At 44.9% G+C, this 27,161-nt stretch overlaps 2 protein-coding genes across 6 annotated transcripts in view; one reads left to right on the plus strand and one right to left on the minus strand.

Moving 5' to 3' along the window:
* The window catches only part of gtpbp8 (GTP binding protein 8), a 55,004-nt gene extending 42,547 nt beyond the window's left edge, over positions 1-12,457 (minus strand). For all 3 annotated transcript variants that reach the window (XR_011595871.1, XM_070893868.1, XM_070893867.1), the window contains exons 1-2: positions 12,280-12,457; positions 1-270 (exon numbers count right to left, since the gene is read on the minus strand). The gene's annotated coding sequence lies outside the window, so the exon portion shown is untranslated. The remainder of the gene's footprint in view (positions 271-12,279) is intronic.
* smpx (small muscle protein X-linked) lies at positions 170-27,161 on the plus strand. Of its 3 annotated transcripts, none has more exons than XM_070893872.1 (4): positions 170-329; positions 22,482-22,543; positions 22,710-22,796; positions 25,035-27,161. In XM_070893872.1, exons 2-4 carry the CDS (start codon positions 22,508-22,510, stop codon positions 25,161-25,163), a joined length of 252 nt encoding a protein of 83 aa, XP_070749973.1. In that variant the 5' UTR covers positions 170-329; positions 22,482-22,507; the 3' UTR covers positions 25,164-27,161. The 3 variants fall into 3 exon arrangements, with proteins under 3 accessions (XP_070749973.1, XP_070749972.1, XP_070749971.1); XM_070893871.1 differs by lacking the exon at positions 170-329 and adding an exon at positions 21,108-21,316; XM_070893870.1 differs by lacking the exon at positions 170-329 and having other exon boundaries at positions 22,433-22,543.

Here is a 27,161-nt window from a genome sequence, read left to right on the forward strand (position 1 = left end):
CTTCAGCGATCCTTTCAGGCCCCCGTCGTTTGTCCCGTCCTCTCCAGGGAGTGTGTCCGGGTCACGGCTCCGCAGCCTCGGCTCCGGCTCCGGCTCTCGGTGTATATGAGCTGGGCAGTGCGCGGTCAGCAGCGCCGGCTGACGGTCCGAAGCCCGGCCGCTCTCCCGTTACCCCGGGTAACGGCGCTCCGCGTCCCACCCCTCATTGTCCTCCCCAGGAAACAGCGTGAGCGAATAAAAGGCCCGGAGAAACCCTTCCCCAATACAGTTCTGGAAACATAAACAGGTCATAGATTTAAACCAAAGGACGGGAGTAGTGCTCCGTCTGAGTAAGTGAGAATAGAGAGCTGAAGTTGTTGTATGCTATGGTGCTAGTTTTCAAATTTATTTACAGTAAACTCTTTTGTTAAATGCTGTGCAATAAAATCGACTTTATGTTTAAACTAATTTTACTTGTAAAATAGATGAGTACAATTTTGCCAAATATATACTCAACACAAAGAAGATCATTATTCTTAAAGCAATGTAGAATATTGTTCTTTAATTTTTATTCCCTTTTCATGCATCTCACACATGCACCATCTCCAGCAGCAGAATGGATAGGAACAGGAGTAGGCCATTCATCCCCTCCAGCCTGTTCCGCCATTGAATGAGATCATGACTGATCTGTATCCTAACTCCATCTACCCATCTTGGCTTCATACCCTTGTATAGCAAAAATCAAACCTAGTATAATCTGTTCTTAGATCTTTAGTCAGTGTTGCTGACTAATTGTTATCAATGTGTCGAATTTGACCTGTGAAAACAAGTAACTACACTGAAAGTGCAGTGGGACACAAAATGTTACCTTAGCTGCAGGTAAACACAACATACCTTCACTTGCACTGGAAAGGGGAAAACATAAATGCAAGAAAGCCTGAAGGGAGACATTTTCTAGGGGGAGGTGGTCTATGTTAAATTTTGACATTTTAGTAGGTACATTTTTCAGTATTTCTACAGAATCTACAATGAACATAGCGCATTTTTTCATATATAAAGAAAGCAATATTTGTTCAATTTAACTGAAAATTATTCTTAATTTACTATTTTCGGAATTAACTTATATGACAAAAGATTCTTCATAATTTAAAGACTTCTTTCTCCTTGTAGCAATAGATAATCTATTATGCCGAGAATAATGTCGTGATAGATTTTTTTTAATTGCCTACTAGCAAAATGTAGATTCATACCTATACTTATTGACCAGTGAATCATTCAATCAGGGCTGCAGCCAACAAATTTAGAATAACAGTCTTTCCAAATGCTGAGCCCTACTCCACCTTCCCTGGACCTGATCAAGTGCTGGTGCATTTCTGGGAACAGAGTGAAACTGGGTGCGTGCCAACCCCCTGCCCACTCCGACCGCCCTCCACTCTGAAAAATGTTGAATGTTTGCATTAAAAATGTAGCATTGTGATTCATTTTAAAAACTTTCAGACTTCATAATTGATATATTTTTAATCCTAAAAACAAAAGTACAAAGTGACATTTGGATTTTCAACAGACTAACCAGAGCCATCGTCCTCTAAAGTTACCTCAACAGTTACGCTATCCTCCAAAGCCCACCATCCCACCCTACAATTCACAGAGGCACTCTTCCCCTTTCAGACCCAGTTGTCAGACAGTTTATCTCCCTCCAACTCTTCCAGGTCATGCTTTCACTCTATTCCTTCAGTTCAAACTGGCCTTCCTCTCCCATATTTAAGTTCAAGTAGTCATTTTTCTCCCCCTCTAAGCTCCTTTGTTTAAGCTATTTTCTTCCTTCTTCTCAATGAATGCTAACACTTTCCTTCCCTTTACGCCTTCAGTTATTGCTGGCATTCTCCTTCCTTCACGTCACAAAATCAGTTAATACTGCAACTCGCCTCGCCAATAAACACTACTTTCAGCTTCCAGGCCCTGAAAATTGCTGCTCCCAGTTTCTCCTATCTCTTCCCCCTCCAAAGCACTGCTCGCGGTTATCGCCACCTGTAAAGAATCCTTCTGGCTTCTCCAATCTCCTCCCCAAAGCACAATTCCTGGCCTCCCCAAAAAATGTGAACATCGAAACATAGAAAATAGGTGCAGGAGTAGGCCATTCAGCCCTTCGAGCCTGCACCACCATTCAATAAGATCATGGCTGATCATTCACCTCAGTACCCCTTTCCTACTTTCTCTCCATACCCCTTGATCCCTTTAGCCGTAAGGGCCATATCTAACTCCCTCTTGAATATATCCAATGAATTGGCATCAACAACTCTCTGCAGTAGAGAATTCCACAGGTTAACAACTCTCTGAGTGAAGAAGTTTCTCCTCATCTCAGTCCCAAATGGTCCACCCACCCATCCTTAGACTATGTCCCCTGGTTCTGGACTTCCCCAACATTGGGAACATTTTTTCTGCATCTATCCTGTCCAGTCCCATCGGGATTTTATATGTTTCTATGATATTCTAAACTCCAGTGAATACAGGCCCAGTCGATCCAGTCTCTCCTCATGTGTCAGTCCTGCCATCCCGGGAATCAGTCTGGTGAACCTTCGCTGCACTCCCTCAGTAGCAAGAACGTCCTTCCTCAGATTAGGAGACCAAAACTGAACACAATATTCCAAGGCAAATGGCATGTTGGCCTTAATTGCAAGGGGTTTGGAGTATTAAAGTAAGGAAGTCTTACTACAATTGTACAGGGCCTTGGTGAGACCTCACCTGGAGTACTGTGTACAATTTTGGTCTCCTTATCTAAGGAAGGGTATATTTGCCTTAGAGGGGGTGCAATGAAGGTTCACTAGATTGATTCCTGGGATTAGAGGGTTGACCTATGAGGAGAAATTAAGTAGATTAGGCCTGTACTCTTTGAAGTTTAAAAGAATGAGAGGTGATCTCATTGAAACATATAAGATTCTGAGGGGTATTGACAGGTAGATGCTGAGAGGCTGTTTCCCCTGGCTGGAGAGTCGAGAACTAGAGGGCAGGATAAGGGGTCGGCCTTTTAAGCCTGAGACGAGGAAGAATTTCTTCACTCAGGGTTGTGATCTTTGGATTTCTTTGCCACAAAGGGCTGTTGATTCTCAGTCATTGAGTATATTCAAGGCTGAGATAGATAGATTTTTGGACTCGAGAGGAATCAAGGGATATAGGGATCGGCTGGGAAAGTGGAGTTGAGGTCGAAGATCAGCCGTGATCTTATTGAATGGCGGAGCAGGCTCAAGAGACCCTATGCCCTACTCCTGCTCCTAATTGTTTTGATCTTATGTACATCCAACACCCTTTAGGCATCACTCTTCAAAGTGTCAAAAATATTAACAAAAGAGAAAGAAAAGCAGTTATATCATGCTGTTTTTTTCTGACCTGGAGTTAGAAATTTAGAAGAAATTACCAATCTTCAAACTTCATTCACCAACATAATTCACCTCTAATTGACTTCAGGATATTTCTATTTCGGCCTCTTTGCCAAATAGATGTACCCGGACAGGTTAAATACAGTTACATGGTTTAATGCCATTGTAAAACAGAAAATCCTCTGACTTACAGTTAACAATAGTAATTTTTTTATATATATGTATATATACTCAGCCTCCGGAACAAAATAAATAAGGATAAAAATTTAAATAATTTCTGCTGGAGGTTGTCATCCCCATACCTTCTTTGTGGTATCATGATTTACCAATAATCCTAAAAGAAATAGGCATAAGAAGTTGGCAGCATTATGGAAGGTATGACAGCTGTTAGACAACTGTAATCTAAAATAATTTGCAACTATCTGAGGAATCTTGCCAGGTGAGAACACAATGCTTTTAATTCCTACAAGTATGCCACCTATCGAACACAATGCTTTTGGTTCCTATAAGTATGCAACCTTACATCATAAGTAATGAATGTTACATTCGACGATCCTGCTAAACTCCTGGCAGCATTTATTAACCAAGGGGTAATAGCAGATGATCAAATCCCAGTGGTATGTTTGATATAGTGTTACAGTTCAATACAAGTTTACTGAGGCTAACCTGGAAGAGTGATTTAGGGAATGTTGCAGGGGTTCAGATTTGAGATTCTGTTTAGATCTGAGTCCCTAGTGACAACCTGCACCCACTTTAAGAAATATGTTTCAATATTTTAACAGACTGAACCACATAAGTAAATCCCATTCAACTTACTTTTTAGTTTCTGTGACTTTTATTGAGCATCACATAGAATGCAGAGTTCCAGTACACCGTACATACTTAGAGTGACACACATCATATTTATTGTCACAAGGGTCATATTTTCATACACTCAATATATGTACAGAAATGGGTCAGTCTTGAGAGTGGTGTGCATGTGCTTGCAATATGTCCTCTCCACATACAACCCTGATCCATCCACAGCTGTAACTGGCTTGTATTCTGATGTATCATTATTAGATAACAAGTCTTTCTAGCTTCATAACCATAATGTTGATAGTGTTGTATATAGAATACTGAAGAATTAGAACTCTGATAATATGCCACAAATGAGACAATAAGTTAATAAATTCCTGCAATTACTAAAATAACCTAGATTGCAACTTTCAGAATTCAATAACTGGATTATCTTCAGAGAAACTTCAATAAGAAGGATGTGTTACTATGAGTCAAAGTGTAAACTCCCATTAAAATAGGTGGCAATTTGAAGATCTGCCCAACTTTGTCTTTGAAGAAGTAAAAAAAGATTTTCATTGCATCATGAAGGGCATGGAGGATTCAAAGTGCAGCTATTTAAGCTTTTCTGTTTTCCGGGCGATAGCGGCAGCGGGACGGGAAAATTAGTATGCAAGTTTGAGCATCTGGGCCCTGCGTGAGGGGGCGCAGCACTAAGGGAGGCATTCTATACCTCTCGTGGCGCAAGGATGGGAAACTCCCGAGCTAAAGAGCCGGGCCGTGAGAGCTCCAAGAGAGGCCTGGGGGTGGGGGGGGCGGAGAGGGGAGGAACCTAAAAAAAACCACAAAAACATTCCTAAACCACCGCAACACAAATCGCACAACATTTATTTTTAAAAACACTCGCACTTTTGTAGTACTTTACCTTCCTCTCACCGCCAGCATGGCTGGACCCCTCTGATTTCCCAGGCAGTTATTGCGGGCGCACTTCCGGGCAGACAGGTCGGGCAGAAGCTCAAACTCGCGCCAGTGTCGCAACCAGGGGCGTTGTACACCCGGCGCAGCTCTTCACGGCAGTGCTGCTCAGCGCCGCCACAAAACTCAACCGGAGAATCACGTCGGGACACTGGGGACCTCACCGCTACCTTTCACGCTGCTCCGGGGCACAAAGGACTGGAAAATTCTGCCCTACAGGTTGCGCACAATGAGGGTAACATAGAAACATAAAAAATAGGTGCAGGATTAGGCCATTCAGCCCTTCGAGCTTGCACCACCATTCAATAAGATCACGGCTGATCATTCACCTCAGTACCCCTTTCCTGCTTTCTCTCCATACCCCTTGATCCCTTTAGCCGTAAGGGCCATATCTAACTCCCTCTTGAATATATCCAGTGAACTGGCATCAACAACTCACTGCGATAGAGAATTCCACAGGTTAACAACTCTCTGAGTGAAGAAGTTTCTCCTCATCTCAGTCCTAAATGGCTTACCCCTTATCCTTAGACTATGTCCCCTGGTTCTGTTCTTCCCCAACATCGGGAACGTTCTTCCCGCATCTAACTTGTCCAATCCCGTCAGAATTTTATATGTTTCTATGAGATCCCCTCTCATTCTTCTGAACTCCAGTGAATACAGGGTATGCAATCTTGAAGGATGTTGACAAATGTAGAGTGGAATCATCAACAAAGCAGGATTAGGGTTTGATGATAAGTGAAAGATATTATTGATTATTACAGCACAGTTAGAGTGATTTATGAAAAACTATCTTTGAGGATAGCTTTGTTGGGAGGTCATACCAGGGTTAACCTGTTTAGAAACCTTTCAAGAAGTCCAAGATAATGACAGATAATTCACCAAAGTATTCAAGAGCAAAGTTCCACTGTTGCATAACATAGGCAACAAGATCACCAATAAAACACGCATGCCAAAAACCGTCACTTGTAAGCTGATGGATAATTTGAAAGTGTCTTGAGGCTTGGAGATGCTACAATAAAGAATTATTGCATTTAGAAAAATGCTGGCAGTGGTAACAGAAGCGATTGGCTGATGTTCCCTCCAATTAAATTTCACCTTATGTTTAAGAATTCATGCCATTTTGTTAGCAGGTCATAAATAATGTTTTTTTAAAAAGGGTTATTAAATAATGATAAAATGACAAAGAAATATGGCTCTCTGTGTCAGTATTCATGAGATGGCATGTACTAGTGAGCGTGTGGGTGAAAACAGACATTGTTATTCTGTCATTGTTACACAATTGGTTTCTGACCTGTAAATTCCTTGGAAATGTTGAACATCCCATCTTCCAGAACCTCTTTCCTTGTTATTTCTCTCTGCTTTTGAGCACCAATAGTGAATGCCCAGTCACAAGAAACATTGCAGAACTAACTAATATGGCTGACGGAGAGATTTAACACCACTCACTGTAGACCCTTTTCCAAATCATTGATACACATAGAGAACAGAAGTGGCCCCAAAACAGAACCCTGTGCCTCACCACCACTTCTCTTGACCCCTCTGTGGTCTCTAAATTTAAAATAAAAATGTTTTTATTAGTTCATGGGATGTGGGCGTCGCTAGCAAGGCCAACATTTATTGTCAGACTGCTTGTCCGACATCCAGTACTGGATGAGCAGAAATTTTCTCCAGTTAAATATTGTGAAGACCGAAGCCATTGTCTTTGGTTTCTGCCACAAACTGCATTCCCTAGCCACCGACTCCATCCCTCTCCCTAGCATCTATCTGAGGCTGAACCAGACTGTTCGTAACCTAAGTGTCATATTTGACCCTGAAATTAACTTCAGGCCACATATCTATGGCATAACTAAAACAGCCTATTTCCACCTGTGTAACATCGCCCATCTCCACCCCTGCCTCAGCTCATCTGCTGCTGAAACCCTCAGCCTTTGTTACCTTTAGACTTGTCTACTCCAAAGCACTCCTGGCTGGCCTCCCACATTCTACCCTACATAAACTTTAGGTCATCCAAAACTCGGCAGCCCGTGTCCTAACTCGCACCAAATCCTGCTCACCCATCACCCCTGTGCTCGCCAACCTACGTTGGCTCCCAGTTAAGCAATGCCTCGATTTCAAAATTCTACCGTCCTTGTTTAGGAATCCCTCCATGGCCTTGCCCCTCCCTATTTATGTAATCTCCTTCAGCCTCACAACCCACTGAGATGTCTGCACTCCTCAAATTCTGCCCTCTTGAGCATCTCTGATTATAACTGCTCAACCACTGGTGGCCATGCCTTCAGCTGCCTCGGCCCCAAGTTCTGGAACTTCCTCCCTAAACCTCTCCACCTCACTTTCTTCCTTTAAGACACTCCTTAAAACCTACCTCTTTGACCAAGCTTTTGGTCATCTGCCGTAATTTCTTCTTAGGTGTTTTGTCTTAAAATACTCCTGTGAAGCACCTTGGGATGTCTTACTACATTAAATATGCTATATAAATACAAGTTGTTGTTGTTGTGCAACACCACTACTCTGAAAAATTGCCCTTAACTCCTACTCGTTGTTTTTTCCCTTCAAAACAATTTTTAATCCAGTTTTGTATCCTACCGCTAATTCTATTCCCCTTTAATTTTCTCTAATAATCCCCCATTTGGTACCTTGTCTAGGCTTTCCTAAAGTCCTTGTACACTACATCCATTGAATTGCCCATATCTGTTTCCACCTCAAAGAATTCTATGAGGTTGGAAGGACAATTATCGTTTTTCAAATCCATGCTGGTTACTTCTAACCATTTTCTCCTCATCTAGATACATGATAACTTCATTATGAATTAAATTCCCCACCACAGATGCTACACTAACTGGCCTGTAATTACCCAGATTATCTCTGTCTCCCTTTTTTAAACTGGGTACTACGTTGGTCACTCTCCAGTTCTCCAGCACACTTCCACATTCAATGGATGTTTTCTCTGTCGCAATTCAGATGCATTTTTTTGTTTGAGAATTTTTGTATTGTTGCATTGGATATCTTTCACATTGTATGAAAGCCCCATTTCCAGACATTATTTTGCTGAATTGGTTATTCCTGCCAGAAACATGTGCTTGCAGTGTTGGGTGTTACTCCAGCCAACAAAATGGCAGGATGGGAATCCCTTTGCAGAATCTAATCACCTAACCTAAATTAAAAGGACAAATTATTGAGGACATGTGCCCCTTCAGATTGAAGAGCACCTCAGGCACTATGTACACTTTCACCAGAGACAGTGACTGAGCTGTTCCACTTCGTACAGGCTAGTCATCAGATGGCCTCCAGGAATACCACAGCACTGCTTGTAGTTGAGATGGTGACAATGGCTTTCACTTTTCATAGCACAGGATCCTTTCAGGCCACAGCAGGAAACATCAGCTAAATCAGCTACTCAGCTGTACACAAATGTATAAAGCAAGTGACAGACATATTTGCTGGGGCAGCACCTTCATAACTTTCCAAGTACCAAGAGATCCCATCTGCTCGAGAGGGCACAGAACTTTTTCAGGGTGGCAGGCTTTTTACGAATTAAGGGCATCATGAATGGAATGCATGGGGACATCAGCACTCCACATGAGAACTCCAACATTTTCTGAACAGGAAGGGCTTCCACCCCATAAATGTGTAAGTGATAGATATTATCCTACGTGTCAACGATAGCTTCCCAATGGGCAGCCTTGACTCTTTTATTCTGCAGATTTCTGGCATGATAAAACTATTTGACAGCTTGGGTTGATGGTTTTTGGGAGACAACAACTTGTATTTGTTGTGTTTAGAAGAACTTCACGAGGCTGAGTACTGTGAGCTAAACTTAGTGTGACCTTAGTCTTTATTACAACTCCAGAGTGCCTAAACAACATGGCAGCCAATCGTTTATGCTGGTCCTGCACGTGTGTGCAGGTGACCATTAGGACTCCAACAGTCACGCCCTCTGGTGGCAAGTAATACATAGTTACATACATAACATCACTCCCCCCCCAAAGTCTTCAGTACAAGTTATTTACAAGTTGAGACGATCCGGAGCCCTTCGCTCCCTGGTTGATCGACTAAGTTCAAACCCTGGCGTGTGTGAGTTGGCCGGACCATTGCTGCACTGCACCGCGGATGGTCTGACCGGACTTTCAGGAATGGTGGGTTCATCCTCGTGATTGACAGCGAGGTCGATTGCTGGTTGGGTGTGTGTTGGTGGATCGTCAATGGTGATGTCCTCTTCAGGTCGTTCCTGGTTATCAGTAAATCGCAATTTGGTCTGATCTAAATGCTTTCTGCACATTTGGCCATTTAACAGCTTGATTATAAACAACCTATTCCCTTCCTTGGTCAAAACAGTGCCAGCAATCCACTTGGGACCATGACCATAATTCAGGAAAAACACAGGGTCGTTAACATCAATGTCACGTGAAACACCTGCGCAATTGTGGTACATGTTCTGCCGGTGTCGCCGGGTTTCCACGTGATCATTAAGATCCGGGTGGACTAGGGAGAGCCTGGTTTTGAGGGCTCTCTTCATTAACAATTCCGCCGGGGAACCCCGATGAGCGAGTGGGGTCGTGTCCGGTAACTGAGCAGAATGCGAGACAAGCGAGTCTGCAGGGAGCCCTCCGTCAGGCGTTTCATGTTCTGCTTGATTGTTTGGACTGCCCGCTACACTTGACCGTTAGATGTGGGCTTAAACGGAGCAGACCTGACCTGCTTGATGCCATTGCGGGTCATAAACTCGTTGAATTCCGAGCTGGTGAAACATAGTCCATTGTCGCTGACAAGGATGTCGGGCAAGCCATGGGTGGCGAACATGGCCCGGAGGCTTTCAATGGTGGCTGTGAATGTGCTGGATGACATGATTATGCATTCAATCCATTTGGAGTAAGCATCCACAACTACTAAAAACATCTTTCCTAGTAAGGGGCCGGCAAAATCTATGTGGATCCTGGACCACGGTTTGTTGGGCCATGACCACAGACTCAGTGGAGCCTCCCTTGGTGCATTGCTCAGTTGCGAGTAAGTGTTGCACTGCTGCACGCATGACTCCAAGTCCGAGTCAACGCCTGGCCACCAAACATGCTGTTGTGTATTGCTCCAGTACATTAAATGTATAATAAGTACAATGGTGCACCACAGAGGGCGCTATGGTGGGAGACCTGAAAGTATCTGCATGAGCCAGTATAAAAGGCTGCCCACCACACCTGTGGAGCACTCTGGAGCTGTTCAATAAAGGACTAATGTCACAGCAGTACGATCAACACCAGACCATGTGGGGTCAGTGATTTGTGTGCTACATACATGACAGTGGTGACGAGGAAGCGGACGAAATCCACGCAACTATGGCTACTCTGGGTTTGCTAAAGGATTTTACCATGGGCAATGATTGGGAGGCCTTTATGGAAAGGCTCGAGTACAACTTCACAGCAAACGACCTGACGGGGAGCACGGACGCAATGAGAGAGAAGCGTAAGGCGATATTGCTTTCCAGTTGTGGCGATGAGGTTTATTGTCTCGTCAGGGATTTGTCCCGCGAGCGCCAGGGACAAGTCATATGAGGAGCTGGTCGCACTCATTCGTGACCAGTTGAAACCGAAGGAGAGCATCCTCATGGCCAGATACAAATTTTACCATCACTGCAGACCCAAGGGCCAGGATGTCACCAAATATGCCGCGGACCTCAGGAGACTCGCGGTGCCGTGTGATTTTGGCGCACACCTTGACGAGGCATTGCAGGACGTTTTCGTCATGGGGATCAGCTATGAGGGACTCCTTCATAAGCTGCTAGCCACGGAACCCACAGTCATCCTGACAAAGGCCATCACCATCAGCCGGGCATATATGACCTCGACTTGCAGCACCAAGCAAATGATCCACACAGTCTCCAACCCGGCAGGCACTGTCCACAGGATAGCGCCCACCATGGACAAAACTGCAGAACGTGGCTCTGCCCGGGGCAGAGAGCACGGACCTCGGGGTCCTGGAACTCAGAGTCCGCTGAGGGGGGCCAATCAAGCAGCACCATGCTGGTGCTGCGGAGGAAGCCATGGGACTCACTGGTGCAGGTTTGCGGCGTGTACATGCAATACCTGCCACCTGAAAGGCCACCTTCAGCGTATGTATAAAAGAAATCGGACTCACCATGTGGCTGAAGAGACGGGGGATGATCCACTGTTCAGTGAGGAGCAGGCAGAAGAAGATGAGGGGTTGGGACTGTATACGTGCACTGACGATTCGCCCCCAGTGATAATGGAAGTAAAAATTGACGGAGTCCCAGTGAGTATGGCAGTGGATACGGGATCGGGTCTGTCGTTGATGAGTCAGAGAACTTTTGAGAAACTGTGGGGTAACCCGGCTGCACGACCCAAGCTGGTCCCAGTCATAGCAAAGCTGCGTACCTACACCAGGAAACTGATACCTGTTCTCGGCAGAGCGGATGTGCAAGTATCTCACGGGGGCGAGACGCACGGTTTACCCTTATGGGTCATTGTAGGCGATGGGCCAACGCTCCTCGGCAGAAGATGGATGGGAAAGGTCCGTGGGAGCTGGGAAGACTTCTTCATTCCTCCACAGACTGCTGCTCCCCGGGTTCCCAAAGAGCAGCGCCAACCGAGCTGGAGCTGCAGCCTAAATCTACACACAGGCGACAGCAGCCCAGAACTCCTGACCCCAAGCAATCGTGCAGCCTCAGCCTCCACAGACGAGCAGACCCTGGAAGAACAGGTTTGCAGGTCAGCCTCCACAGATGAGCAGACCCTGGAAGAACAAAGTTGCAGGTGCGGGCCTATTGCTGGGGTGCAGGCCGGTGGGGCGCTGCGGGCGAGAAGCGGGAGGCCCATCGATGGCCGGTGGATCCGGGGGGCCCACGCAGCGGAGCAGTCGGGCGGCGGCAGCGGCCGCGATGGTGGCGGCCACGGCGGCTGCAGGAGAGACGGTCACGGTGGGAGCGGAGGCTGCAGCGGCGGCCGCGACTCGGAGGGACGTGAGGCAGAGCAGCGGATGCAGCAGCAAGCACGGAGCGACTCACTGCGACTGATCGAGTCCAGGGAGCCACTGCTGCAAGAGGGATCGATCTGGGCCGTTTTGCTTTTATACTATTTGCAGGTCCAATCAACTCCCTCCAGTATGCTATAGCTCGATCTCTGGCAATAACCATGGCAATAGTTGGTCCAGAACTCATGAATGCTGTTACCCGGATCGGAGAACGATCTCTTCGATTTCCTCCACGTTGTCGATGGCATCGGGTTTGATCAGGGCCAGCGTCCTCTCCACGTACACCTCTGCTGCACACTGTGCTTTCTCCATAACTCACTCACATCCGCTGGAAATACCGCACCTTTCCTAAAAACACTGTAAAATTCCCTTTCCCTCCTTCCTTGTTTCTTCTTCTTTCTAGGCCAGCAGAACACCTAAGATGGCGGCGCCCACCGAAGCCTCGTGGGAGCCACAAGATGGCGTCTTAAAAGGGAAATGCTCCCGGGAGTCTTAAAAGGGCCTCACACCACTGCGGTCCCCACATAAAGACTTTTGGACTTTCGTAGGGCCAGAGCGAGTCTAAGTGTGCTATGTGAATGTAGGATGATGGATTCATGACAAGAAATAATATTTTAATGCTGGGTGGTCACTGTGTTTAAAATAATGGACATGAATTGCGAATTACGACAAGAGTTAATATTTCAATGCTGAATGGTCACTGTGTTTAAATTCAGGGACGTGGATCTGTGACCAACATTACCAATGTGCTAATGCGTTTTTTGATTTAGGGGATTCAAGCAATGGCTTTTTGAACTGGGGGAGGAAGTGATGTTGTGTATTGCTCTGGTACATTAAATGTATGATAAGTACAATGGTGCACCACAGAGGGTGCTGAAGTGGGAGACCTGAAAGTACCTGCACGAGGCAGTATAAAAGGCTGCCCACCACACCTGTGGAGCACTCTGGAGCTGTTAAATAAAGGACTAAGGTCACAGCAGTAAGATCAACACCAGACCATGTAGAGTCAGTGATTTGCGTGCTACATACACGACACATGCAACCTGGCAATTGCCTTCATCATGACAATGCCTGGGTGGGTACTGTGTAGATCGCATATAAATGTTTCCCTGCCTTTTTTTGGCAAAACCACGTGATTATCCCAGAAGAGACAATCCGATTGGATGGACATTTCATCTTTGCGTCAGTGAAACTGCTTAATTTCATCTTGCATTTCCCCTGGAACGGCCGACCAGTTCCCACTTAGGACGCAACTCTTTACTAATAATAGCACAGGATCCTGGCTGGTCCAGGTCCTGATCTGGCGAGCTGTAATGGGTGACCCCTCGCTCTCAAAAGCATCCATGGATAGCAAGTCTGCGGGCTGCACCATTTCAACCCCAGTGGTGGGTAATGGTAGCCGGCTGAGAGCATCGGCACAGTTTTCAGTGCCTGGTCTGTGGCGGATAACATAGTCATAAGCGGATAATGTTAGTGCCCATCTTTGGATGCGGGACGAAGCATTGGTATTTATATATTTGCTCTCTGAAAACAGCAAAATGAGTGACTTGTGGTCAGTTTCAAGCTCAAACTGAAGTCCAAATAGGTATTGGTGAATTTTCCTAACCCCATATACACATGCTAATGCCTCTTTCTTGACCATACTATAGGCTCTCTCAGCTTTAGACAGACTTCTAGACACATATGCAACAGGTTGGAGGTTGCCTGATACATTGGCTTGCTGTAACACACAGCCAACCCCGTACGATGAAGCGTCACAAGCTAGCAATGTTTACTTGGGTCATAGTGTATCAGTAACTTATTTGAACATAGCAGGTTCCTGGCCTTCTCAAAGGCTGTGTCTTGAGATTTTCCCCAAACTCAGTCATCACCCTTACGTAGCAACATGTACAAAGGCTCTAACAACATGCTCAACCCAGGTAGAAAGTTACTGAAATAGTTGAGGAGTCCCAGGAACGAACGCAGCTCCGTCACATTCTGTGGGCTGGGTGCATTCTTGATGACCTCTGTCTTTGAGTCCGTGGGCCTGATGCCGTCTGCTGCAATTTTTCTCCCCCAAAATTCGACTTCTGGCGCCAGGAAAACACACTTGGAGTGTTTCAGCCTGAGTCCCACTCTGTCTAGGCGACTTAGAACCTCTTCCAGGTTGTGTAGATGTTCGATGGTGTCACGACCAGTGATCAGGATGTCGTGTTGAAACACAACGATGTGCAGAACAGATTTCAGCAAACTCTCCATGTTTCTCTGGAAAATGGCTGCAGCCAAGCGAATCCTGAAAGGGCACCTGTGGTATATAAACAACTCTTTGTGTGTGTTGACGCACATCAGTCTTTACAAAGATTCAGCCAGCTCCTGTGTCATGTAGGCGGAGGTTAGGTCCAACTTGGTGAAAGACATCCCTCCCCCCGCTAACGTTGCGAACAGGTCATCCGCCTTAGGCAGCAGGTACTGGTTCTGTAGTGAGACTCGGTTAATCGTTACCTTGTAGTCTCCGCAGATTCTGACCATGCCATCGCTTTTCAACACCGGAACAATTGGACTGGCCCACTCGTTGAACTCGACTGGCGATATGATTCCTTCATGTTGGAGTCTGTCCAGTTCGATCTCAACTGTCCGAGCCTTGTGATGGACAGGCCGTGCATTGGGGCCTAGATGGATCTGTACCTTGCTGCCTGTGAAGTTGCCGATGCCTGGTTCGAATAGCGAGGGAAACTTGCTCAGCACTTGAGCACACGAGGCATCATCCACTGAAGGTAGTGCTTTGATGTCGTTCCAATTCTGTCTAATCTTTTCTAGCCAGCTTCTGCCGAACAGTGTTGGGCCATTGCCTGGAACAATCCACAAAGATTGCACAGCTCCATCATAAGATACCTTCACTGCCACACTTCCAATGACTGGTATGAGCTCTTTGGTGTAGGTACACAGCTTTGCATTAATCAGGCTCAGTTTGGGCCTTTGTGTTTTATTGCTCCACAGTTTCTCGAAAGCCTTCTGGCTCATTATTGATTGACTCGCACCCGTGTCCAACTCCATGGATACTGGATCTCCAGACTTCTTCCTCGGGTTGAGTTGCTGTGCTGCATGATCTGCGCCAGATCGATCATCCTCTGCCATGTGGTATGTCACAGCACGTTTGCACATTCGCTGGCGGTGCCCCATTGTTGCACAGCCTTTGCACACATAGTGCTTGAATCGACATTGATGGGCCCGATGTTTACCCCTGCAGCACCAACACGGTGCACGGTGCTTATGGATTCACATTCACCCCCGATGGCGGACTCTGAGTCATCACAGGTCTTGCAGCCGCAGATGTATAGGCCCTGCCATATGCAGTTTGGCATGCTAGCGATGTCATTTTATGCACAGTACTTGCCGGTGAGCTTCGATGTTGAGAAGATATCTGTTTTGTGTTATCATCCGTGGCCATGAATGCCTGGGCGAACGCGATGGCCCTACTCAGGTCTAGGGTTTTGGCAGCCAGCAGCTTTTGAAGAATGACCTTGTGGCTGATGCCCAGCACGAAAAAGTCCCGCAGCATTTGCCCCAATGCAGCTCCAAACGCAAGGTCCCGCGAGGCGTCTCAGGTCGGCGACATAATCCACCACGTCCTGGCCGCCGGAGCGATGGTGCGTGTAAAAATGCTATCTGGCCATCAGGAAACTCTCCTTCGCCTTGAGGTGGTCCCGAACTAGCATGCACAACTCTGTACATTCCTCTTCTTTGATTTTGTCTGTGCGAGCAGATTCTTGATGAGGCCGTATATTTTAGGCCCACAGATGGTGTGGAGAACTGCCCTGCGTTTGGCCGCGTTTGTGCCTCCTTCCAGCTCATTGGCCATGAAGTACTGGTCGAGACGCTCGACGAAGGCTTCCCAATCATCACCCTCTATGAATCTCTCTAATATTCCAATGGCAGCCATGGTTGTGTGAAGGTTCGTATTCTGTTACTCATCGCCAATTGTTGTGTATAGAAGAACTCCACGAGGCTGAATACTGTGAGCTAAACTTAGTGTGACCTTAGTCTTCTTTATTACAACTCCAGAGTGCCTAAACAACATGGCAGCCAACCTTTTATACTGGCCCTGCACATGTGTGCAGGTGACCATTAGGACTCCAACAGTCACGCCCTCTGGTGGCAAGTAATACATAGTTACATACATAACAGTATTTATATACTGTTTTTATTGTAGTAAAACATCCCAAGGTGCTTCACAGGAGCAGTATCAAACAAAAACACTGAGCCACATAAGAGGCCTGTGGAGGAGCAGTGAACGACAGACCTCAGCCTCAGGATTATCGCGTTAGGCTGCCCATGAGCTAAATCCTGAAGTTTCGGTCAGTTTCAAAGGTAAAATGACGGCGAACGTTGCTAATTTATTGTCATCAGGACCACAGGTTCTGGGCCAACAAAAAGATCACCTGTTTTAGTGATGTTGGGAGGACATCAGGGAGAACTCCCCTGTTCTTCTTCAAAATACTGCAATGGAATCTTTCACATCCACCTGAGAGAACAGACGGGGCCTTGCTTTAAAGTCTCATGCAAAAGACAGCAGCTCCAACAGTGCCGCATTCCCTCAGTACTGCACTCATGTGTTAGTCTACATTATTTGCTCACGTCTCTGGAGTGGGACTTGAACCCACAATGTTCTGACTCAGGCGCCACTGCTATCACTGAGCCACGGCTGGCACCAGTGTTAATATGCATTATTAACTCCCACTTTTGTTTTTACGACCCTCTGTCTCAGGCACTGAGCCAAGGCTGACAAGTGCTGAAAGAAGATTAAAAAAGAACCAGCGACTGCAGAGAGAGAGGGGTTCAGCTCTGGATTATAGGACAGGAAGAAGGAAGATTATTCTCTTTAATTTAAGTATGATGACATGCTAGAGCGTGGGTAGTGTTGCATGTTCTTTATTTTGTATCACTACACAAATATAAGTTAAACCAATTTAACAAAGTGACTCTGATCATACCAATCGCTAGGGCCCTAAGTTAGAAAGTTCAGCCAGGCCAGCCTCCCTCACTCCATGCTCTGGTGCATATGCACCATGGATTGGCATAGCTGTGATCTTCAAAAATGACTATAAAAAATGTATATTCTCATGAGCAGTAAATATGCAGCCACATTACCACAAGTTGACCCTAGTCAAGGTCCTAAATCGCTGGATCATTTCCACTTGGAAACATTCTGGCAGTAGCATGTTAATTATTTGGGTAGGTAACTAAATAAATAAATCTAATTGCTATTTTTACTTTCCAAAAATAATAGTCTGGAGATGACTAGTAATTACTTTTGATGAATAGAGTCAAGGTATGAATTAACATCTATATTGATTGGGGATTAAAGGCACTCTCAACCATCAGTCTCCAATCAGTGAATATGTGGATTCACATTCTAAATTGCATTCGGCAAAAGTAATTACTTGTCATCTGCAAATAGTAATTTTTAGAAATAATACATGAAAACAAAGTTATTTATTCAGTCATTTACGTTTTGATTCTGAGATGTTGGTTCATGGTCTTATATTAGAATGGGATATCATCATTTGGTTATTAAGTATAAATAACAGCTGTATAACTGTGACGATCTAGTAAACCTGATACCTGGATCAAATGATGTGATATGTTCAATAATTGGGTGTCTTTCACTCAAATAAACATAGGTAGCACTTACAGGTTCAAGTAGTTCTGGTTCCAACCAGGCAGCACCCTGTTTATGTTACATGGCTATGGCCGAGTTGGAATTTTAACTGTCCAGTTTAGCAGAGAGCTCTGGGCCTGCCTGGATACATGCATGGATAGAGCTGTCTCCCACAAATTTGAAAATGTTTAGAGAATGTAAAAGATAGAAGTTATTCTCTCTAAACATTTAAATTGTTGCTCAGTGTACTAGACTGAGATCAATAAAAGCAGAATGGCATACAATAGATCTTCTGATGGATCAATCATTAAATGCACAACCCAATGTGATACTGAGCAATACAGATTGGGAAAGTGCCAGGTATAATCCCTGTGCTGAGTTAACTGCTCCCAGCTGGGCAGCAATTTATGCACCACAATTAGACTCAGTGGTCTTGGGCTAGGGAGGGCAAAAGTCAGGCAGCAGTTTGTGCTTCTGATCACGATCCACTGGGTTGCCAGCCCTCCAGATTGTCCTGGAGTCTCCATGAATGGGGAAGGCTAACAATGCAATGAAATACACAATAAATGGAAGGATACTGAGAAATATAGAGGACTAGAGAGACCTTGGAGTGCATGTCCATAGATACCTGAAGGTAGCAGGACAGGTAGATCAGGCACTTAAGAAGGCGTATGGGATACTTTCCTTTATTAGCCGAGGCATAGAATATAAGAGCAGAGAGGTTATGCTAGAATGCTATAAAATACTCGTTAGACCACAGCTAGAGTACTGCGCACAGTTCTGGTCTACACTAGATTACAGGGAAGATGTGACTGCACTAGAGAGGGTACAGAGGAGATTTACGAGGATGTTGTCAGGACTGAAGAATTTTAGCTATGAGGAAAGATTGGATAGGCTGGGGTTGTTTACTTTGGAACAGAGGAGGCTGAGGGGAGACTTAATTGAGGTGTATAAAATTATGAGGGGCCTAGCTAGAGTGCTTAGGAAGGACCTATTTCCCTTAACCGAGAGGTTAATAAGCAGGAGGAAATAGATTTAAAGTAATTGGAAGAAGGATTAAAGGGGATTTGTGGAGAATCTTTTTCACCCAGAGGGTGGTGGGGGTCTGGAACTCACTGCCTGAAAGAATGGTAGAGGCATAAACCCTCATCACATTTAAAAAGTACTTGGCTATGTACTTGAAGTGCCATAACCTACAAGGCTACGGAGCAAAGCTGGAATGTGGGATTAGGCTGGATAGCTTTTTTTGGACGGCGTAGACATGATGGGCTGAATGGCCTCCTTCTGTGCTGTAAATTTCTATGATTTTATGAACAAATGTTACTTGGGTTACTGTAGTGGAGGAGCTGCCAGTGTGTAAGGAACTGTTCCCCAACTGGTGTCATTGACTTCAGTACAGGAGGGTAGAACAGGTTGGAAGAAAAGAGAATGCAGAGAATATCCTGTTCTGTAAAATTTCACAAAATTGACTGGCTACTGTATTGGATGTAAATCCTTGGGCAGACTCCGATTTCCACCTGAAACATTCATCAGACTTTTCTGTTGGGTTGCAAATATCCTAATGTGTATTTCCAGAATTTTCTGTTTTTATTTCAGATTTTCAACATCTTTTTCATAACGATAAAACTGTCCGAGCTATGGGGCCTGCCCCAACAGTATTTCACCATCCAACTTCCAAGTGCAACCATTCCCACTGACCTCCATTAGAAAATGTGCACTTCTTCCTAGCTGACCTCTTCTTAGGGGTTAGTTTAAGCTGCGTTCATTCCATGCCATAACAAACAACAACTTGTATTTGTATAGTAGCTTTAAGAACATAAGAAATAGGAGCAGGAGTAGGCCATTTGGCCCCTTGAGCCTGCTCCGCCATTCAATAAGATCATGGCTGATCTTCTACCTCAACTCCACTTTCCCTTAATATTCAAAAATCTATCGATCTCTGACTTGAATATACTCAACGACTGAGCATCCACAGGCTTCTGGGGTAGAGAATTCCAAAGATTCACCACCCTCTGAGTGAAGAAATTTCTTCTCATCTCAGTCCTAATTTAACATAGTAAAATAACCCAAGGCGCGTCGCAGGAACATAATCAAACAAAATTTGATACTGAGCCAAAGAATGGGATATTAGGACAGGTGAATAAAAGCCTGGTCAAAGAGGTAGGTTTAAAAGAGCGTCATAAAGGAGAGAGAGAGGTAGAGAGCAGAGAGGTTTAGGGAAGGAATTCAAAGCTTAAAGCCGTGGCAGCTGAAGCCACCGCCGCCAATGGTGGGGTGGAGGAAATCAGTGGAGCGCAAGAGGCCAGAATTGAAGGGACGCAGAGATCTCGGATGATTGTAAGCAATGTTTCCTTTAAGCTGCGCGACTGCGCGGTGCACTTAAGCTCCTGCGCAGCTGGCTCACTGTCTTTTAAATGGGAAAAAACACGCATGCGCAGTATTTTGAATGAACCACGCACTAAACCCCCCCCCCCACCCCCAAAAAATTTTTTTTTTAAGGGAATACTGGTTGTAGGGCTGGAGGAAGTTACAGAGATAGGGAGGAGGGAGGCATGGGGGAATTTGAACAAAAGGATGAGAATTTTAAGTTCGAGGCATAGCTGGACGGCTGCCAATGTAGGTCAGCAAGCACAGGGCCAGTCTGAAAGGAAACATTTTATCAAAAGGGAATGGACACCTCTCCAGTAAGGCGTGCAGTAAAAAGACGAGAGTACATTAATCGAGGGTTGTGTTCCTTTTTCAGCAACAACAGATCGCCGAATTCCCTGCAGATGTGTAGTTGACTCCAATATAATGTAACAGCTGATAGTCAGATTTGTGTTATAAATGTGTCACTACACTGAGAGTGCGCTGTCCCTTTCCAACTTCCATTTAACACAGGTAACCTTGACATTGGGTCAGAACAATGGTGTAATGCTGAAAGTTATCTCAAACATTCAAGTACTTTGATTATTCGTCTGTGTTTGTTACAGACTTGATCACCAATCTTTACCATTCCTTGTTCTCATTTTCTTATTTACCAATATTACAGACTGAAAATGCCTCCGTATATTTATAATGAAACGCCAGGAATAGTTAAACAGGAATCCGGTGTTCTTTCTGGGTAACTGCGGTTGACCAAAGTATTCCTGGTAAGGGCCGGTGCGAAACAAGGCAACCTTGGAGCGAGCTGGATTCCAATGTTAAGGACGTTTTATAGAATAACTGGCGTTAAATGGGCGAGGTTTGATAATATGATGCCCCCCTGGCGCGGCCCAGTTCAGGAGGGTCCAATCCATTGACATTTGACCCTTCCAGTTAAAAGGGCAAATACTAACATGGAAAAAGCAGCCTCTGCCTATCAGGCGCTATTTTTAGTTGCAACAACTGTCAGCAACGTCAGGAATCTCTTCACAAGCTGCCTCCAAACTAAACTGATGCACTGCCCCAGATATCTTCTCCGATCGACTTCTGCCCCGTCCCCAAACACCTCAGTCATTTCAACACTCAACTGCACCAATACCGGGAAATAACACCCAACATCCCACCTGTTGGTTTGGGATAACAAACAGAGGAAAAACACCCTCTCAGCAGACACAAAGGCGCCCGCCAGTTACAGGTACGTTTCTGGAAAGTTTGGAGTATATTCTTGTGTTGTTTATCGGTGTGGGCTCGGGCCGAGTGGCATGTTTTCGAAGGAAAGTGGAAGGGCATCTGGCTGGATTATTGTCCCACTGGTTGGGCAAGAGAGTGAAAGCAGGTGCCTCAAACAACACAAGGACAAAATGACCAAAAGCCCACTTTAACTGGGGAGATGGTTGTGGAAAGTCGACCCTCTCTCCCTCTGGCTAGCTCTGGCCGCGTGTGTCTTTGTCGGACTGATTTATCTCTCAGAGTTGGGCACGGGGTCGGTGACAATGACAGCGCCAGGTCCAGTCCTGTGGCTGTGACGTGACTGTCCCGAGAAAGCGACATCGACCTTTCTGCAGCCTGAGCCGCCGCCAGAGCCTGTCAGACTACAGTAACTTCCAAACATTGATGCCGTGAGTCATCCAGCTGCAATCCGCTGTATACTTCAATGCTTATTCTTAGGGCATGATTCTCCTGTTGCTAATACCGCGAGCATCAACCAGTCCAGTTCCTCTGCTCTGTTTTAGGCAGTGTAGCTCGAAGTGTTTCAGGATGTTGACACCAGGATATTTAATACTGCACATTGTTTAGTCAAAGTTACCTGTGGGGTTGTCTGTGACAGAAAACGTTGTTTTGAATTACACACTTCTATGTTTCAAAAATAAAAATAATTTCAGTAAATGTCCAAGCATATTTCCTCACCTGCCTGAGAGTCGGGTAGGAACACACCACGGATCGCTGGTTGCCAACTCTAGAAATAAAACGCAATCCTCTGTTTAAAGGAACCAGCAGGAATGCCCAATGTATTTGAGTATTTGTTAGTTGGTGTGGATGTTTGAAATAAAGGGAAACTTTCTTTAAAATGTTTTCAGATCTGCATTCCTTCTATACTTTCCGTGGCGAGATACAGACAGCATTGAGAATGTCATTGCGGTGTTTATTAAAGATTCACTCGGGTTTGAGCGAACAGAGGCTCAAGTGTTCATGTTCTGTGTCCCTGTAAGAGGTATCTAGGCAACATTGAAATGGACACTGAAAGATTATCTGTAGCGCGGCCACTAACAATGTTTAAGCAACAGAGTTCGTTCCAGCTCTCCACCGTACGGCTTCCATATTCTGAATGTTTGGATTTAATTGTCTTTTCTCGTTTCTAGCGGGAAATCAAACTTCCCTCTACAAAATGTCCAAACGAAGCTCCAATGTCAAATCTATTCAGGTGAGATGGATACTCCGTAAAACTTTGCAATTAGTAAATTCTCGGATGTTCCGTGTCAAGAAAAAAGAAGTGTGACTTTGTGACCACCTAACCCGAATCTATTATTGTAGACTGTCATGATTGCGAGTGGATGCGTAACAGATTGTTTTGTCTGATGCAATTGCAGGCCAACATAAACATCCCAATGGGCGCCTTTCTGCCTGGAGCGGGACATCCCAGCAAAAGAAAAGAATGTACCTCAGAGCCTGATGAGGTGAGAGAGAAAGTGAATAATAGTAATAAAATAAATAATTTGCATTTATATAGCGCCTTTCATGACGCCCCAAAGTGCTTTACAGCCAATGGAATACTTTGTTTTGAAGTGCAGTCATTGTTGTAATGTAGGAAACTCAGTAGCCAACGTACATACAGCATGAATCCACAAACAGCAATGTGATAATGACAAGATTTCTGTTATAGTGATGTTGGTTGAGGGATAAATATTAGCCAGACACTGGGGAGAACTCCCTCGGTCTTTCTCAAATAGATCCATGGGATCCTTTACATCCATCTGAGAGGACAGATGGGGCCTCGGTTTAATGTTTCTTCCGAAAGATGGCACCTCCAACAGTGCAGCACTTCCCCAGTACTGCACTGAAGTGTTATTCGTGTTCCAAATCCAAAACCCACAACCTTCTGACTCAGAGGCGAAAGTGCTACCAGTAAGCCATACCGACACCTAAATGGTAATGGTGGAACTATACCAGTAGCTAGAAAGTTGTGAAAGAATTGGTGCTAACTGTGGTGTGTGTCGGAATTGGCCAAGGCTGCTGAAACAATGCCAAGAAATAAAATATAAAGGAAGGTTTTACCTTGCTCTATTATTTCCCAGTGTTAAAGAAATTTGAACCCCTCTCCTGTCTCCACACCTGGATTATGTGGATTTCGCTCTTTAATGTTTTGTTTAACCTGACTGGGGTGGGGATAGGAAAGCCTTATCCCTTTGCTAAATATCATCCTTCTAGTACAGAGGTACTTGTGCACTAGAATGGTAAAGAAAGACTTGCAATTATATAGCACCCTTCATGACATCAGGACTTCCCAAAGCTTTTTACAGCCAATGAAGTACTTTTAAAGTGTAGTCACTATTTTAATGTAGGAAACATGGCAGGCAATTTGCTCACAGCAAGTTCCCACAAACAGCAATCAGATAATATAGAAACAAAGAAACATAGAAAATAGGAGGAGTAGGCCATTCGGCCCTTCGAGCCTGCACCACTATTCAATATGATCATGGCTGATCATGCAACTTCAGTACGCCATTCCTGCTTTCTCTCCATACCCCTTGATCCCTTTAGCCATAAGGGCCACATTTAACTCCCTTTTGAATATAATCTAATGAACTGGCGTAGAGAATTCCACAGGTTTACAATTCTCTGAATGAAGAAGTTTCTCCTCATCTCGGTCCTAAATGGCTAATCCCTTATCCTTAGACTGTGACCACTGGTTCTGGACTTCCCCAACATTGGGAACATTCTTCCTGCATCTAACCTGTCCAATCCCGTCAGAATTGTATATGTTTCTAAGAGATCCCCTCTCATTCTTCTAAATTCCAGTGAATATAAGCCTAGTCGATCCAGTCTTTCTTCATATGTCAGTCCTGCCATCCCGGGAATCAGTCTGGTGAACCTTTGCTGCACTCCCTCAATAGCAAGAACGTGCTTCCTCAGATTAGGAGACCAAAACTGTACACAATATTCAAGGTGTGGCCTCACCAAGGCCCTGTACAACTGCAGTAAGACGTCCCTGCTCCTATACTCAAATCCTCTCGCTATGAAGGCCAACATGCCATTTGCCTTCTTCACCGCCTGCAGTACCTACATGCAAACTTTCAATGACTGATGTACCATGACACCCAGGTCCCATTGCACCACCCCTTTTCCTAATCTGTCACCATTCAGATGATATTCCACCTCCTATTTTTGCCACCAAAGTGGATAACCTTACATTTATCTACATTATACTGCATCTGCCATGCATTTGCCCACTCATCTAACCTGTCCAAGTCACCCTGCAGCCTCTTTTTTAGTGTTTTGGTGATGTTGGTTAAGTGATAAATATTGGCCAAGACACTGGTGAGAACACCCCTGCTTTTCTTTGAAATCGTGCTGTGGGATCTTGCCTTATCCGGAGGGCCGCACCTCTGACATTGCAGGACTCCCTCAGTACTGTACTGGAGTGTCAGCCTAAATTTTGTGCTCAGATTTTGTGCCTCTGGAGTGGCACTTGAACCCACAACTTTCTGACTCAGAGGCGAGAGTGCTAGCCACTGAGTCAGGGCTCACACTACTCCAGGAAGCCAAGACTCAAACCCACACCTTTTGACTCAATGATGAGAGCGCAAGTAGGATTGTAAGCAACTTTTACAGATTGACATTTAGACTAGAAGAAGGGTTGTGAGTTAAAGATGATGTTTTTTTCTGAAGTTTGGTAACGGTTCCATCTGATACAGGGGGCGTGCAGTAAATCAGAGGAAAAGAAAGAGCTGCCTGGAGCAGTGAAGTTACCAGGACCGGCTGTCAACCTCAAGCAGCTCCAGGATGCCAAGAGTGAGCTCAAATTCGTCCCCAAGGTCGAGTAAAAGAGACGCAGGCTTGGCTTCCCATTGACTGTCACTTTGAGCTGCCTCTGCCCGTGCGGACCGGCAAGGGGCAACTTACATGGCCCAAGATTTTATACAGCTCTCCAGGCTTCGATAGAATAAACCAGTGATTCGTACAAAACGCATCCTTTGCTACGGTTACCTCCAATACTGTAAAATCGCAGTGTTCGCCCGCTACTCTGACTGTTTTCTTAAGAATATAATTATAAAATATATTAGAAAAGAATTAGAATTTATTAAACCAGAAGTCTTGTTAAATGTGAAACTTTACTCTTTGATAAATCACGTTTTATTAGAACACGTGGGTGTTAAATAAGTGAATGTTTTAATTAAGGACATTTAAACATTGCACTATCATCTCCTTATGTAGTTATAACATGCAGTGTTCGAATATACTAACATGTTGTCTATTTTGGTCTGATTCCTCGTCCACTACTAGTTTATCTGATGAAAACCTACTGAATGACGGCACAGCAATAAACACTGTCCCCAAAGCCCAACTCCTGGTTACATTTCCACTTGTTTGTTGTCCAATGCGCTGAGTGCGGACACAGCTCACATTGCAAGACATCCCAGCCCCTCGGACTCAACCGCTCAATGTCAACAAGGCAGTTATTGGGATTTATTTCATATAACGATGACTGTAACATCTATTTAAAGGCAGTAACTGCTGCACTAATTGTAAAATAAGCAGCCCAGACCCACAGGACATTAGTAACACAGAACCATGGGCTTTCCAACCTATGTTGGAGACCATAGGGCTGATTTTTAACTCGGCTTGCCCTGACGAAACTGGGCAGTATCAGAATTAAAATAGCGATGGTAATTGTACCACCCTGTTCTATTCCACCTCAAATGCTGGACTTCAAATTGGACTTCAAATCCTGACTGGTATAATCTGTCGTTTTCCTTTCAACTGAAATGAATGGTAGATGAGAGGGGTTTGAGAGGAGGGGGTAAGTGTGGTCCATGCAGTAGAGCTGGTCTCCAGTCGTCTTGGGTAATCCTTGCCACTGGACCAAGACCTAGCTCTGTCAAGCCTGTGTGGTGGCTGGTGTGCAACGGCCATCACACGTTAAAAAAATCTACTCACAGGCATTTTCCACCCTTCAAGATGTAGTTCGGGATTTGGAATATTAGGTCCTTCATTCAAACACCTGTGAACTCTTCCCTTTTCGGCATGGAAGCAAGTCATCCCCGTTTCGAGGGACTGCCTATGATGATGACACCACCTCACTATTTACTGTGGCCTTCCCTGGGTGGTCCTGGTGCTGGCCTGGGACCCACATTACTCTCGGCAAGTGGCACCCTGATGCAACTTTGTGGGACAACTAGGTAGAGTGTGGGCAGTGCATGTTTCACCCAGTTGTACCTGGCTCAAGAGGCGGTGGCTCCAAAAAAGGTAAGTGAGAAATTAGTTTTGTGGAGCTTGGAGGAGCAAGAATCGGGAAAATCGGCGAGGTGTATAACTGGTTGCTATTTTGCTAGTGCTCGTTTTGCGACCCACTGAAATTGAATGTTAATCCCAGCATGTACAAATGGGAGCCTATATTTCAAGGCACCTTGATAAATATTCACTGATGTTTACATAGCACAGGCCACAGTGGCTACTTTTGTAAAGACGAGAGGCCAGAGCATTCAAGAGGCAGCTTGAGGGTGCTGTGATTTGCGGGGATTGTAAGTTTCTATGGAGAGGTGAAGGTGAAATGCGTTCCTTCATGTGTACTTATCTTAGTGATATTTTGCACCCAACCAGTTAATAGGCAAAAGACAATGCCTGAAAATCGTAACTCTTGTGAACATCTCACATACAATTTGTAACAGGAAATTAAATGAAACACAGCAGCAATACATCTAGGAGCTTATTTATCTGCCACCACCCAAGTGACGAAAGTTTGAGTTTATTAAATAATTTTCAATAACATTTTTATTTGATGAAGGCAAACTATGAAATTAATAAAATTATCATAAAAAGAA

Source organism: Pristiophorus japonicus, chromosome 11 (genome assembly GCF_044704955.1).
Source record: "Pristiophorus japonicus isolate sPriJap1 chromosome 11, sPriJap1.hap1, whole genome shotgun sequence".
NCBI lineage: Eukaryota > Metazoa > Chordata > Chondrichthyes > Pristiophoridae > Pristiophorus > Pristiophorus japonicus.

Bases quoted from the DNA above. Each gene is read 5' to 3' on its own strand.
- smpx (XM_070893870.1), top strand. From the start codon at position 22,448: ATGTTTGGATTTAATTGTCTTTTCTCGTTTCTAGCGGGAAATCAAACT. The intron at 22,544-22,709 runs GTGAGATGGATA...ATGCAATTGCAG, and splicing joins CCAATGTCAAATCTATTCAG to GCCAACATAAACATCCCAAT. The intron at 22,797-25,034 runs GTGAGAGAGAAA...CATCTGATACAG, and splicing joins GTACCTCAGAGCCTGATGAG to GGGGCGTGCAGTAAATCAGA.